Raw genomic sequence first — 15,985 nt, forward strand, 5'->3', positions numbered from 1 at the left:
TTATCAAACTGTCTGTACTGGGCTATCTTGATTATCACTTCAAAAGTTTTTTTTCCTCTTAATTAATTGGCCTCTCAGAGTTGGTAAGACAACTCCCACCTGTTTATGCTCTCTGTATGTGTGTATATATATCTCCTCAATATATGTTCCATTCTATATGCATCCGAAGAAGTGGGCTGTAGTCCACGAAAGCTTATGCTCTAATAAATTTGTTAGTCTCTAAGGTGCCACAAGTACTCCTGTTCTTCTTTTTGCGGATACAGATTAACACGGCTGCTACTCTGAAACCTGTCATTAAACAATCATAGTCATTTGACCCTATAGTCTGAAGGATGAGAGACGCTTACAGCTGCAAGAACTGCTCTGTTGTGGAGTCTCATGTAATGTTTCTTATGGAGCTTGCTGTGCCATTTTATTTTGCTAGAGTAACAGTCAGTCTTCGGAAATCTGATCTACAACTTTGCAGAAATTATCAGTGTATTTTAAGAATCTTGTCATCTATTTTTTAATCAGTAGGGGGCCCTCAAACTCTTCAGCAAAGATAATGCCCATTGAGTCAGTCATTTCTTTCTAACTATTGTCCCTGGTTCTTTTGCTAATATCTATGAGAGTCACTCTCCTCTGGCCCTCAGGATAGAATGCATAGTGCAACAGGCTCCGTCTTCTCTCTTTACACAGCTTATATGGCCAATAACTCCTGCATCTGGTATCCCTGTTTGGGAGCAGTAATGCTGTTGTTTATTGGATTGGGAAGCATTGGGAAAGAGAAATAAAGCGAAACAAAAATGTTAAAAAGAGATAATTACCAGGTGTCGTCGAGTCTGAAAGACAAAAGAGAAGGACAGAGGTTAGTGATTTTGATTATTTTGGAAGGGGAGGGGACATTACAATGTTTTTTCCAAAAATAAATAGAAAATGTTGTAGCTGTAATTAACTTAGTGCCAAAGAGCAACAAATAGATCAACAAAGACACAGGGGATCTCTCAAAACTGCACAGAACCCTGAAATCACTAACATCTGGGTAATTCAGAGGAATGCAATCTTAGGCCTCAATCCTATCAACACATATGCATACACAAGCTAGGAAGTGATTCCACTGATTTGAAACCAATGGATTAAATGTGATTAAAGTTAAGCATGTGCTTAGGTGCTTGACTGGATTATTGCCTATGGAATTGTTAGTCTTGTGAGAGATCCCTAATAATCAGAAATGCCTAAGGATACGTTCCGTAACTTCCATGAATTGCACTTAGGTCTTATATAACATTTTTAAAGAATAGATCTCGAAGCACATTTCAAAAAAAAGGTAAGTGTGTTCTTAACTCACATTAATTAATTTGAGATAAAATCCAAATGAAGACAAGGCAGTTGGTAGTTTTCACATGAGTTAGCAGGTTGAGTTATAGACCAGGGAACAGCCTAGGACTTATCTCAACCTGCTAACTCCTGTGAAAACATCAAAGCACGATTTTACCTTGGGTTAGCTAACACAAGTTAAGAACATGAGAAAAAAAAGTGTGAAGACACAGGCAATAAGACCTGCAAACCAAACCATGACTGAAATTTCTACACCCAGCAAGATGTTAATAGGAACACAGAGAATTTTTAATCCCCGTTTCTTATATAACTTAAAAATGGCTGCACATATTTTACTCAAAGCTTTCCACATAACACGATCACCTTAAGGCTTCAGACCAAGTATGGGTTATTTCAGCTGAAAAAGGAATTTCTTTGAGGAAATTATGAGCAATTGGAAAACGGGGGAGAGGAATGGGAGAGAAAAATCCATTTTCACCTTCACTATTTGCATTAGGTCTAATTAAAACCTTACTATACAAATATGTCTGAAGAATGTTTTACTTTGTAAACAGGAAGCAAATGAAATACGTTTTAGTAACTATACTTTTTATAGTGCTTTTCATTTTTTAAATATCCAAGTGTTTCATGTCGAGGTACAAAGAAGTCTAGCAACTCAATCGAGTCCACAATAGTGTATAAGTGAACAGAACACAGGTTTCCCAACTCCTAGTCCCAGGCCATATCAGATGAAGCATGTACATACCTTAAACACTCTGGTGTGGTATATGGCTTAAGTATTTCAAAAAGAAAATCAGAAAATGCCTGTAGAGATGACTCCAGCATCTTCACTGGGACCACAGTTACATGAGTCTCATCTTAGACTGAGGCAGTCCCAAAGATAGGATTCATTACCTCCACAATGCAGATAATCAAGGAGAACATTTTTTGACCCTTGACCCAAACAGGCATTTCTTGTTGCTGAAATGGCTCATCCACATCCAACCTGCCTGCAAACAACCTCCGCTTTGTGTGTTCCAGTAATCATCACAAACCCTTGCCCAATTTCCTTTGTAATAAAGTTCAAATGACCCTCACGTCTGTTCCATCCATTCACCAGTCTTTAAAAGACATGGGAAACGATCTGTGGAATAATGGGCAGTAATCTTTTTTCTATCTAGTGTAATTTCCACCCCCTAGAAATTGTAAAAAACACTGAGGAATTGTGACTCATGCATCTGGTTATAGCCTACGCTTATGTGAATGTGCTGGATGCTATAGTAGAGCTGATTGGGAATTTTTTGACAAACGTTTTTTCATTGGAATAATCTGATTCATCAAAACCAAAACTTTTCATGGAAACATATCTGTTTCAACAAGCCTTTCACTGGGAAGTTGTCTCAGGTCCAGGAGGGAAATTGTTTTTTTGATTGGCACTCACCTGATGTGAGAGACCCAGGTTCAAGTATCTGCTTCCAAATAAAGAACAGGAGTACTTGTGGCACCTTAGAGACTAACAAATTTATTTCAGCATAAGCTTTCGTGGGCTACAGCCCACTTCTTCAGATCCATAGAGTGGAACACACAGACAGAAGATATTTATACAGACAGAGAACATGAAAAGGTGGAAGTACGCATACCAATTGTAAGAGGCCAATCAATTGAGATGAGCTATCAGTAGCAGCAGAAGAAAAAACTTTGAAGTGATAATCGAGATGACCCATAGAAGGTGTGAGTAGAACTCAACATGTGGGGAAAAAAATTCAATTATTGAATTTGGGTTTTCTGCATCAAAGTGAATGCCTTAACTACCATGCTATTGGCTAGTGTGGGGAGCGCTTGTGCTAAAACTCTTGTGCTTTTTCATTAAGAGCAAAAACCCAAACAGTCTCATTTTTGTTCTGATGCAGAATGAAAACAAATTTGAAACCCTCAAAATTATTCTCCAAACCAGAATTTTCTTGTTTTCCAGCCATCCCTAGCTATACCACCAGAGCCTGTTGTGAGAAGAGTAAATAAGTTACAGATAGCAAAATGTTATATCACAAGGAAGGAACTGTGGTCTAGTGGCTCTAGCATGGTGTTGGGAGTCAAGAAATCTGGTTTCTACTCCCACATTTTAACTGTCTTGTTGTGTGGCCCTTGGCAATCTCTTAAACTCTATGTCTCAGTTTCCCCATCTGTAAAAATGGGGATAAAGATCCTTTACTACTAGGTAAGCTGTTTTGAGATCCATAAATTAACCCCTGTATATAAATGTAAAGTATTATTATGATAAATCTGAATTAATTTTATATTTTGCAGATTTTCTGCATAATAAATAATGTTTTTTCTTTTCCACTTTTCCTGGGAATTCCTACACATCAGGGTAAGAGCTTCTTCCCATTTTTGCCAATTCCCTAAAATGCCAAGATTTTTTAATCTTCTGTCATCCTGCCAGCTAATGAAGACTGCATAGTTAGGCTTATGAAAGCAAACCTCAGTCTGCCAGAGAAGCAAAATAGAACAATAGCATTAGATTCTTTGAACAGACTCCATATTCTGACATTTTGAGGTTTATTATTAATTAAGATATGTATTCGTTGTTAAGCGTCAAATTCTCTGCTGAGGGAAACTGAATCTTCCCTGTAGGCTGTTGGGCCCCAGAAAAGCTACTCCTGCTGCACTCTTGACATGTGTCAGTGAGGGTTGGTGGATGGAAAAGGAACAGCCAGTAAATCTGTATTTTCAGTACACACTGAACAGGACTTGCCCATGGCTGAGCCCAGCTTTTCTTTTTGCCAGGCTTATAAAATGTTCTGTCACCAACATCCTCAGCGCCTCACCCTCTGTGTACCCCTAAATCACTGTTTTTCCATCCCTCAAAAAAAAAAAAAGCCCCTTGTCCACTCTGCTCACACCCGTCTCTGCATTAGTATAAATCAGCAATGTAATCCCAGCACATGCCGACACTTGGCTGACATTGTCACTCTTCCTCTCCTCCCCTGAACAATAGGGTGAGCACTGGCTTGTGGCAGGGTATTGGGTAAGAGGATGGCAGAATAGAAGGGAGCAAGGACAGACGGAGGAGATGTGAGAGAGGGAATGAATAAGTGCAGGAGACAAATATGAGAACCAGGGAGGAGAAGGGATTGGAAAGAAAAAGGAGAAAGTAAACATGAGGATAAGGAAAAAAGGAAGACAAATATCATAGAAAATATATCAGGGTGGCATGGGCAAGTCCTTTCCTATTTTGCAGCTTCCCAGCTACCAAACCCTCCTGTGCACCCGTGACATCCATTAGCACCATCCCTCCCCTGAAACAAATGTCTTGGATTTTCAACTTGAAAATATACAAACTATTTTCATCTTAAAACACAAATAGTGTCTGAAACTATTGACCTATTGTAAACATTTTCCGCAACTCAAACTCAGGCAGCTCCAAGGATCAGAGTAATCTTCTTGACGTTGTATCGCAATTCATCTAGCGAATTGTGGCACTGAAAGCTTTCGGCAAGTCAGGTTCTACTGATGTCTTTGCTAAGTCGGAGGAGAGGGGGACATGTGTTCATTAGACCATTACATCAAGTTAGAAATAACCTTCAGTTATGTGAACTAATATGATGTTGACCATAGCTCTGCAGTCAGTGTAGACAGGAATGGGTCATATTGAACATCAGGTCAGCTAGTTGTGAGCAAACCCCAGGCCTCTCCAAACTGTCACAGCGCTGATGTGCAGAAATTAGAGGTCTTAGAGTTTCCCTGCATGACCTTTCTGTGGCCACTCATTTGTGCTGTGCTGTGGTTCCAATGCAATTCGGGCTTTTTTTTTGCACCCATGGGACATGGATTTGGCTATAAGACAATATTAGACACCTGGAGTTTCCTCATCTCTAAATTGAGTTGACTTGTATGTGGCTCTAAGTGAGTTCACTAACCTAGAAAAGGTAACAACTAATTAACAAAAACAACATTTACAAGGCAGTCTAGTCCTTTTTAGACCCACAATATTATACATGATTAATAAAGACCGACCTGTCAGATAAGTATTGCTTAATACATCTCGGGCCAGATGCTCAACTGTAAATCAGCATAGCTCCTTTTGCAGTGCTAAAATAGTACAACTTTTCCTAATGTTAAACCTTTGCATGTGGTAATGCTATAAGCTAACGGTGCCTCCATGATCCTGAGAAGAAGCCGACCCCCTCTTCCCCCCAGAATTCTTGCCAATTTGGTCCAACAAGAAACAGTCTTTCCTGATCCCATACCATGTGATCAGTCAGAACTCAGCATCATAAGCAACACAGCACTGATGCTATACTAAGGGGATGGAAGGCAGGGTAGCTGGCTGTAGAACACTTTTTGAAAAGACTGGATAAGCTTAAATAGACTAGGTGGAGGGAGCACAAGAGCCAACTGGCTAGCACATTCCCTCCCCTACAACCAATGGGGAAGGTGGGGGACCCTAAGTGATAGCCCCCCCTTTCCCAGCCACACATGCTATTTCATGTCAGCCAATTCCCCCGCACCATGTGGGCACTGCGTCCTTCCCCTGTGGCCACTCAATGTTCCTCCTCCTTTGATTGTGGAGGAGGGGCATTTTTGTGCAGGGTGCATAGTTTTCTGGTAAACTTCATACTCTCTTTACATTTGGAACTTTCTCTGTTTACATTCTTAACCTCCATGCATTTGTTGTAAAACTCTCCCATTCCGCTGAAATTGCTAAAACTATCTACTGTCAAAGAAGAAATAAAAAATGGATAATATAAGAGAAAGAATGAGAATCCTAAATAATTAGTGCATTCAGCCAGGTTCACAAAATATGTGCTCCATGCTAACCAGCATATCTGAGACAAAGTAATTGTTCTTACCTCGGAAGAAAGTATAATAAGAAGCATGAAATCCTGTATTTTGGTAACTGCCATCGCTCAAAAACACAACCATCATTCTGTTTGAATAGGATGTAAATGCTTGATAGCCACCAGTACATATTCTTCCCAGCAAAGTAGATGTGTATGACTCTTGCGCATAGATTTCAATAAAATCGTGAGTGCAGTTAGTGTCCTGCTCCAGTCTGCGGAGGGAAAGTTAGACTGTACTTGTAAATTATCCTTTTGGCTGTCAGTCAAAACACTTTTTGAAAATGTTGAAAGTGCCTCAGACATTGTGGCCTGCAGTCTATAGTAGCCTGATCTCTCGTTACACATGTGCCAATTGCTAGCATTTTTGCTTGCCTACCACTAGTACTACATTTCTGGTACCCTGGAATGTTCATTCATGCAGAAGTGACAGGTTACACAAACACAATTAGAGCCCATGTTTTGAAAATGTGGCCTTTAGTGGAAATTACGGGTATATCTTTGTAACTCACACACCTCCTGGGTGCGGTGTTCTGTCCCACCTAGTGGCACCGAGACCATTTAGAAAGACAGAGAGATTAATGAGTCTGCTCTACAGCCTTAGCTAACAGCCAATTGGCTTTTAGCTCATGAAGTAGAGGCTCATCCACTAAGCTCCAGAGGCCCCAGGTTAAATCCCGCCCGCCAACAACCAGGGTCTGTCACTGTTACATCTACACAGCAATATAAGCCCAGACTCTCTTTGTTAACCTATGGTTCAAACATAGGGACCCATAATCCCGCAGGGCTGGAGGGTTCGAGCCCATGTTAAGCTAGGGTCCGAGCCCATGTTAAGCTGGGCTCTATTACTTTTCTGTCTGCATGCAGCCCTTGCTTGACTCAGGTCCCAGAAGTCTTCCAGATGTATCCCAGAGTTCCTGGGGGCAACTTCCTTAGTCCTTCGATGCTGACAATCTGTGATGCAATCTATTGCACGCTGTTGCAAAACGAAGCCACACCTCCCTTTGCATACTGTAGCAGCTCAGATCAGCATGAACCCATTGTCTGCTGAACATGGGTCTGCAAGTACACTATCAGTAGGGCCCTACCAAATTCATGGTCCATTTTGATCAATTTCACAGCCAGATGGTTTTTTAATTGGTCAATTTGACGTTTTCAGATGTTTACATCTGAAATTTCATGGTGTTGTAACCATGGGGGTCCCAACCCAAAAGTATCTGGAAGTGGGTCTGAGCTCCCTCACTACCCCCAGATATCATGGGAAAGGGCTTATTTCACCATCCGTGACATGCTTTTCACAGCCGTGAAATTGGTAGGGCCCTAACTATCAGTGGAGACCGATCAGAAGAAGCCTTTTGCAAAGAGAGCTGCTTCCTGGTCACAAGAGCACAGCCAGATGTTGGTGCACGGTGTCTGAGCGCCCCTGCACACACAGCCCCATGGGAGCAAAGAGGGCAGAGAGCAGAGTGGGGACCAAGAGGCTACAGGGAGGGGGAGTAGCATAGCTCCTGGCTCAGCATGGCCAGGGAACGGATGACCCCCCAACACTCTGGCTGTTCTCCCTCCCGGCATGGCAGCCGCTTGGTCCCCACTATGCTTTCTGACCCCTTCTGCCTTCCCTGGGGCAATGTATGCTGGGGCACCCAGACAACGTGCACTGTGCGGGTGGCGAGTTGGAGCCAGTCCCAAAACTTCCTCACAGCCTCCCAGGGATCCGTTGCCCCTGCCTCCCGGGGTGCGGCAGGGGAAGGCATAATGGATTCCTAGGGGGTGCTGGAACACTCTGAACCCCCAGATCTGGGGATGCACTTCACTCTGCAGCCGGCAGAAGTCTGGGGTGTGTGTCTGTTTTTCCTCTGAAACCAACATATTATTAAACTTCAAAACAGACAGCCAAAGAAAAACACCTTCATTGAAAATCCCAATTTGAATCTTAAGAGTTGCAACGTTTCCTAGTTTGACAGTCCTGGAGACTGATGTCCTAATTATCCTCAGAACAGGTGCACATGGGCATTTTCCTGCCAATGTGACTCAGCCTAGAGGTGGCGAGACCAATTCTCAGATTAGATGGTAGTTCAGTATAAAGCCTTCACAAACTGCAATCATTCTCCTGAGACAGCTACCAAATGAGCGAATAATGTGGTATATGTACTCATAGCTCCTTATGGGCACCTGAGTCCCATCAATAGCACTGTCACAGGAGGAAAGAGAATGGGCAGTAGAATTTCCCTACTGTGCAACATATTCGTCGGGTTAGCGTGTCAATGCTAGGGTGTGGGGGAGGGGAAGCTAGGCATTCTGGGATAGGGTTACTTTGACTTGGGTGTGCGCACTGCAGTGTGGATGCCAGAGACCTAGGTTAGAGCTCCGGTCAGAAAATCCTTTATCTAGGTTTAAAATGCAGTGTAAATGCACAAGCCCAGGGTTCCCTGACATGGGTCAGCTGACTTGAGTCCCACTAACCCCAGGCTTTCACTGCTGTGTAAACATTCCCTATGTTACTGTACAATGTGCTCAGCCTCTATCAACAAATGTCCAGGTGAAGATTTAATATTTTTAATATTTAACATTAAAATTGTAATCCTCTTTAAAGAAACCTATGAGAAAATAAAAATGCTTCATGCATACTTTTAACCAAACGAAGATATAATATCATGGTATAGATAGGACTGATGTTCTGAGAACATTTCTTTATGTCCTCAAGTCACCATATGCGTGATCTAATTTCAACGTTATGTTATTTGTGCACTGTAATTTACTTACAAATCAACATTAGATGAAGAGCACAACCTAATCTCGTGAATTCCCCCAAGTTATTGTATTCGTTATACTTAACATTTTGTACTCATGCACGGATGACGTGAAATTGCAATTATATATATATCATATGCACACAGGAGACAGATTTTGTTTTTGTAAAAACAAAGCCTAATTGCAACAACCTTTCAGAGTTTTTGCAATGTAACCAACCCATGTAATGCACCCAGTCTGGTGACTTTGGAAGTCTGGTGTGCACATACGAAATGTAATTAGTGCACACGTGAGTCAGGAAAATTCATTAAATGGGATGAATGTACACCCCATGGTGTTACTCATACATCCATAATGCATTTGAATGGTTAAAGGGCCTTCTAATAAAGATCCGTGAAAATAAATGACCAACTGGATAGCACAATAATTAAAGATCAAAAAAGACTAAATTACTTATAAATATCGAGTGCTTTACTTACGCAACATGGTCAAACTGGACATGTACATAACCATTGTATTGCACTTGTATTTCCCAGATGCATCGTGCATTGCTTGGATAGTAACTAGGATAGTTTGGACTAGAGAATGTCCCATAAGAACCTGAGAGGTAGCCACCACAGTGGTAATAGTCTAAAAACAAACATAAAAGAAAAGGTCTATATTTCTGTAAGAACTATTATAGTTACAAAAACATCAATTTGTGAGTCTGGGAGGTCATCTTGGATTGTGACAATCAGTATAAAAAAAAAACTATATTTAGGAAGTGTGGTCCCCAGCTATTGAGAAAAAATGACACAACTAAGAAAATTGCATTCTTCCAGCTCAGAATAGCAAGGTTTTGTGGACAAATCTCCACAGAACTGTTATTCCAGCCTGTTCCACTGAAGTCAATGGAGTTATACTGATGTCAGTAAGGATAGAATTCAGCCCAAACACTTTTAAAACTGTGTAGAAATTGGTGTTCTCAGAGTTTCATGCCAATGGGTTTTGTTTTTGATATAGGAAAATTTGCCTCCGTCCACAAAGTTGCTCTTCAACTAACAAGCTCAAAGGATCCTAAAATAATCATGTATGCAGGGCGGAGGAGCACTTTTTGAAAATCTGGTCCCCAAAGGAGCAGTCTCAAATGTGCCTTACTATCTCCTGGAGAAGGACAGGGAACAGAAGTGATAGAGAGTGGAATGGACTGAACAAAAAATGCTGAAAAGAGACAATTACCAGGTCTCGTCGAGTTTGAAAGATAAAAGAGAAGGACGGGGTTAGTGCTTTTTTGTTTTGTTTTGGGCACTGTAATATTTTACCAAAAATATATAGAAACCAGTGTAATTGTAATTAACTTGGAGCCAAAGAGCAACAAGTAGGGTAACACAGACACAGTGAGTTCCTGAAAGCAGCATAGCACCCTCAAATCACTAACTTCTGGATGAATGAGACGGATGCAACCAGTGACCTCAGTCAATGAACATTTTGACCAATAAGAGATTCATAGAAAACTTTCACTGCAATTGATGCATCTTTGGATCACAAGCATTTGAAGGTGCAGATCAAGTTACTTCTGTCATGAAAATTATAATAATGATAACACCACCAAGATCTTCTATAGCCTTTTTCATCAATAGCTCTCAAAGCAAGTTACCGAACAGGTAAGTATATTATCCTCAGTGTATAGATGGGGAAAATGAGAGACAGAGAGGGACTGTAGTAATTTTTTTTTTTAATTGGTGAGTAAGAGAAAAGGCTGGATGGTGTTCAGTTAGTAAGCTCACTAAGCTCTCTTATAATACAGCTCTTCTATGAAAAGTGATTCCAACCTGTTCCACGGTTATTGTCTCATCAAATGTACTCAAGTATCACTAGGCTCTAGAGTCCTATTTGTGAAAACATATACACACATGCTTAATTCTGCTGACAGGAATAGTTTCATTGAGGCCACTGGGCCTAGTCACGTCAGCCAAGTTAAGCACATACATACGTGTTTGCAGAATTGGGGCCTATGTGCTTACTTTAAAGCATAAATACCTAAATAAACTACTACAGTACTACCATATCCCTACTTAGAAGTGCTAGCTGTCAAAAGAAAGAAAAAGTTGATATTCAAAAAAATGTATTGCCGTCAGCCTGAAGACAGCCTGCAAAAAATACAGAGGTTTATCACCATGCCGTACTTATTTTCCTATCCAAGGAATCTGATGCCATTTATATGGGAATTATTTGTGTATTATAATGAAATAATTAAGAAGAATACAAAATGGAAATAAAGAAGTAAAAGATTATGAATTACCTGTTGAAGACAGCCATGTAGTAGTAGTAGTAGTAGTAGCTATTAATACAAAAGGAGAATAATACATAAATCAGCAACATCTTTAATAGTAAAAAGAAGAACAGGAGTACTTGTGGCACCTTAGAGACTAACAAATTTATTAGAGCATAAGCTTTCGTGGACTACAGCCCACTTCTTCGGATGCATAAAGCTTATGCTCTAATAAATTTGTTAGTCTCTAAGGTGCCACAAGTACTCCTGTTCTTCTTTTTGCGGATACAGACTAACACGGCTGTTACTCTGAAACTTATCTTTAATAGTGAGAGAAAGACTTATAGAGTAATGTGCCAAATTCAAGATAACACCAATAAAATCATAACCAAATTAAAAGCATAACTGAATGGGGGGAGAAGATAGATGGAGAGAGAAAGGATGAAAATTAGAACATGGTAGGTATATAGGTGGATGGAGAGAGATGGCTGGCTAGACATTCATGACACTAGAGAATACAAAGCAGGGACCCATCTTGCAAATAACACAACTATATTTCTAGCCAATTGCATAATTCACAAAGCTGATAAAAAGCTAGTTGTCTGCATTTCCTCTGATTACTGTAATGAAAACACTTACTTAAAAGAAGAGGAAGGAGAAAACAGAGTTAAGAAATATGAATGTTAACCCTTTGGGATCCAATCCTGTAAACATGCATGTGAATCCCCACCACTGGAGGTTTTGAAGAAAGGATTAAATGAAAATCTATCAGGGATGTTCTAGGTATCCTGGTCTTAGCACAGAGGGAAAATATAGATGGAATCTCAAGATCCCTTTCAGCCCTACATTTCCAACAATAATTCTCTTCTGCTTACTAGCCCTATATAAGTCAATATGACTATTTAAATGAATGTTCATGCGGATTAATTATTATTGTTTTTATTTATATTGCTGTAGCTCCTAGGAGCCCCAGTCATAGACCAGACCCTTTGTGCTAGGGTCTGTTTTTCATTTTCAATGACATCTCTCAGTATCACGAGAAGACATTTGCTAAGGTGTTTGATTTTCTTGCATGTGTCATGTAGATCCTGAAAGAAATTCATCCTAGGAATGCATTTCTTTTGTTAGGAAGAGGGATATTTATAAATAAAACTGGGCAAAAGATTTTCGGCAAATAGATTTTTAGCATTACGAATGACTCTCTGAATTGCCACTATGAATGACAATTAATTCATTGGGAGAGGGGCAAAGTGTAAGAATGACTCTATAGGCTGGTGGTTAGGACGTTCAGCCTTTGCAGACAACTGTAGCCCTTTCTGGAGTCTGATTTGTCTTGGGTACCGCCAAGTTACACCTCCCTTAAAAACTACTTGCTTACAGAAAATGAGACATTAAAATAGAAAAGTGTCACAGCATCCGAGCGCTGAAAAATTACTTACTTTCTCATTTTACCATGTAATTATAAAATAAATCAAGTGGAATATAAATATTGTACTTACATTTCAGTGTATAGTATTATAAAGAAGCATAAACAAGTCGTTGTCTATATAAAATTTTAGTTTGTCCTGACTTCGCTACTGCTTTTTATGTTGCCTGTTGTAAAACTAGGCAAATATCTAGATGAGTTGATGTACTCCCTGGAAGACCTCTGCATACCCCCAGGGGTACTCCTGGTTTAGAACCACTGACTTAAGGTATGGCAGATCCAAATTCAAAGGCCCTACTCCAATGACAATTTCATTATTTATACAAAGTAGGACAGATGGGACAGGAGAGATGGAGAAAACTCTATATCAGGACATCCCATAGCTCAGTGGCCCAGGAATACTCCTGAAATATGGAAGACCCAAGTTCAAATCCCTTTTCCATATCAGGCAGAAGGGAAATTGAATCTGGGCCCAGCTCTATTTGTAATAGTCAAAAACTCAAGGAAAACGTTTTCAGGGGGTAAAATGCTTCTTTATGTATGTTTGTACAGTACCCAGCACAATGAGGCCTAGGGCTTTGAGCGCTGTGGTAATATAGCTACTAAACAATCATAGTCATTTGACCCTACAGTCTGAAGGATCAGAGACGCTTACAGCTGCAAGAACTACTCTGTTGTGAAGTCTCATTTAATGTTTCTTATGGAGCTTTCTGTGCCGTTTTATTTTGCTAGAGTAACAGTCAGCCTTCAGAAATCTGATCGAAGAGTATTGCAGGTTTGCAGAAATTATCAGTGTAGTTTAAAATCTTGTTATCTATTTTTAACCATTGAGGGCCCTCAAACTCTTCAGCATAACTATTGTCCCTGGCCCTTTTTCTGATATCTATGAGAGCCACTCTCCTCTGGCTCTCAGGGTAGAATGCACAGCGCAACAGGCTCCGCCTTCTTTCATTACACCAGCTTATATATGCCAATAACTCCTGCATCTGGTATCCCTGTTTGGGAGCAGTAATGCTGTTGTTTGTTGAATTGGGAAGCATTGGGAAAGAGAAATAAAGCGAAACAACAATGTTAAAAAGAGATAATTACCAGGTGTCGTCGAGTCTGAAAGATAAAAGAGAAAGACACAGCTTAGTGAGTTTGATTTTTTGGCATGGTAATGTTTTTTCCAAAAATAAGTAGAAAACCTTGTCGCTGTAATTAACGTACTGCCAAAGAGCAGCAAATAGGGCACCAAAGAAACAGGGGGTCTCTCAAAGCTGCACTGCACTCTGAAATCACTAGGTAATTCAGAGGAATGCAATCTTAGGCCTCAATCCTATCAACACATATGTGTACACAAGCTAGAAAGTAATTCCATTGACTTGAAACCAATGGATTAAACGTGATTAAAAGTTAAGCATGTGTTTATGTGCTTGACTGGATTGGTGCCTATGGAATTGTTCATCTTGTGAGAGATCCTTGATATTCGGAAATGCCTAAGGGTATTAACTATCAGTTCCATAACTTACATTAATTTCAAGTCTGGGAATCTAAATAATGCTCAGGCTATTCCCAAATATTAAGTAGTGCTGAGCATTTTTATAGAAGATACAAACCAAAAAAATACATTTGGATTTCTTCAGATTACTAATCATTTTATTTATTTGATGCTCACTGAAGTAAGGGATGCCTAAAAATGGATTTGAGCAAAGTTTAGTGTGAGCAGGCAATGTGATTATTTCCCTACACTGAGGCTATCCCAGTCCTGAATTCTGTTGAACTAAGAGTACCGTGATAGAAAATTGATAGAAAAACACCACCAAGCACATTTTGACTTGCAACTTATGCTATATTCTAATGAGTTAAGGGCAAGACACCAGGATCAAATTCACATAAATAAGGTAGCAATTTTAACCAATTATTTTTACCAATAAGTAATTCATAGAAAGATTTCACTGCAATTGAATGGGGAAAATGAGTGACAGGGAGGGAAAGTAGTATTTTTTAAAAATTTTTGGTGAGCAAGAGAAAAGGCTGGATGGAGTTTAATTAGTAAGCTCACTGGCCCCATCTTATTTCTCTTATAGTACAGCTCTGCTCTGAAAAGTGATTCCATCCTGTTCCATGTTTATTGTCTCATCAATTTCCATATCAAACATACTCAAGTTGAGAAATAAACCAGTGCTGGGTTTTATTTTTTGTCCTGTTTGCCAGTCATGCATGTCCATCCTGGGTTCTAAGTTCTAAGCCCTTTTCTTTCTCTCTTTTCCTTTTTATCATCATTAGTAATAAAGATTCTGCAGGGCAAATTACGCCCTCTGTACCAGCTGTTCAACCTCTTTGGCTTCACTGGCTTTGCACACATGTACCTGTTAGGAATTTAGTAAATAAACCTCCTGATGATGAAGGGTTCACAGGACTAAAATGCAATAAATATTTATTAGAGAATAAAAATGAGAGCAAACAAAGTCTCTTTAAGAGCACCTATGCCCTGCTAAATATCTTCAGCAATGTGTTTTTGGCAGAAATGTCCACAACTGAAGCAGCCTTGATTTTGGTGTATCGGTTGAGGCACCCTTAACTTAAAAGGTTTTCACTCAGGCAGCCTACAGAACATACCAAGTATTATGACCTTCTTCATTTTATCCCCACAATGAAAGGTTGCATAGTGAAAGATCTAACAGGCATGCAACAACATTTAAATTAGAGATAGGCCCAAACCACAGTTTAGGCATGGATCTAAATGTTCCCAAAGGTCGAGTGTATTTGGATTCATGGTTTTGGTTCTGTTCCATCTCTAAGTTTATTAATACATTTTTAAAATTCTGGACAGATTTTATTCAGCGAGCCAGAGTCATGGAAAAACATAAATGTAGGGGGGGTTGTATTTCATGAGTAACTTTATTCACACCACTAGTTCCATTGAAGCCAATGGGACCTTCTTGGATGATTCAAATTATTTATGTGCAGAAGTATTTGTAGGATTATTTTTCCTTCTTCTGGGCCCAATTCTTAAACTCTTACTCATGTTGTGTAGGAACATACCCCGTAAGAAGGTCATCTAAAATCATTGGATCTTTCAGATTATGGCAGTAAGGCACTCCTCTATGTGAGTAAGCATAGCAGAACTGGTCAAAAATCAGAAAATGCCTGTAGAGATGGAATCAACATCTTCACTGGGACCACAGTTACATGAGTCCCATCTTAGACTAAGGTAGTCCTAAAGATAGGATTCATTACCTCCACATTGCAGATAATCAAGGAGAAAAATTTTTGAGTCCTGACCAAAATATACAATTCTTGTTGCTGAAATGCCCTATCCACATCCAGGCTGCCTTCAAACAACCCCTGCTTTCTGTGTTCCATTATTCATCACAAACCCTTGCCCAATTTCATTTGTAATGAAGTTCAACATGACCCTCACATCTGTTCCATCCATTC

The 15,985-nt window shown here is 39.9% G+C and overlaps 1 protein-coding gene across 1 annotated transcript in view; it reads right to left on the minus strand.

Annotated features, from left to right (window-relative positions):
* Window positions 1–15,985, minus strand: part of LOC117880106 (deleted in malignant brain tumors 1 protein-like) — a 52,356-nt gene that overhangs the window by 27,281 nt on the left and 9,090 nt on the right. The window contains exons 6-10 of the mRNA XM_034775842.1: window positions 13,652–13,666; window positions 11,167–11,205; window positions 9,365–9,515; window positions 6,147–6,349; window positions 807–821 (exon numbers count right to left, since the gene is read on the minus strand). Of these exons, the coding sequence (XP_034631733.1) occupies window positions 807–821; window positions 6,147–6,349; window positions 9,365–9,515; window positions 11,167–11,205; window positions 13,652–13,666 (423 nt within the window). The remainder of the gene's footprint in view (window positions 1–806; window positions 822–6,146; window positions 6,350–9,364; window positions 9,516–11,166; window positions 11,206–13,651; window positions 13,667–15,985) is intronic.

This window comes from Trachemys scripta, chromosome 7, assembly GCF_013100865.1.
Source record: "Trachemys scripta elegans isolate TJP31775 chromosome 7, CAS_Tse_1.0, whole genome shotgun sequence".
NCBI lineage: Eukaryota > Metazoa > Chordata > Testudines > Emydidae > Trachemys > Trachemys scripta.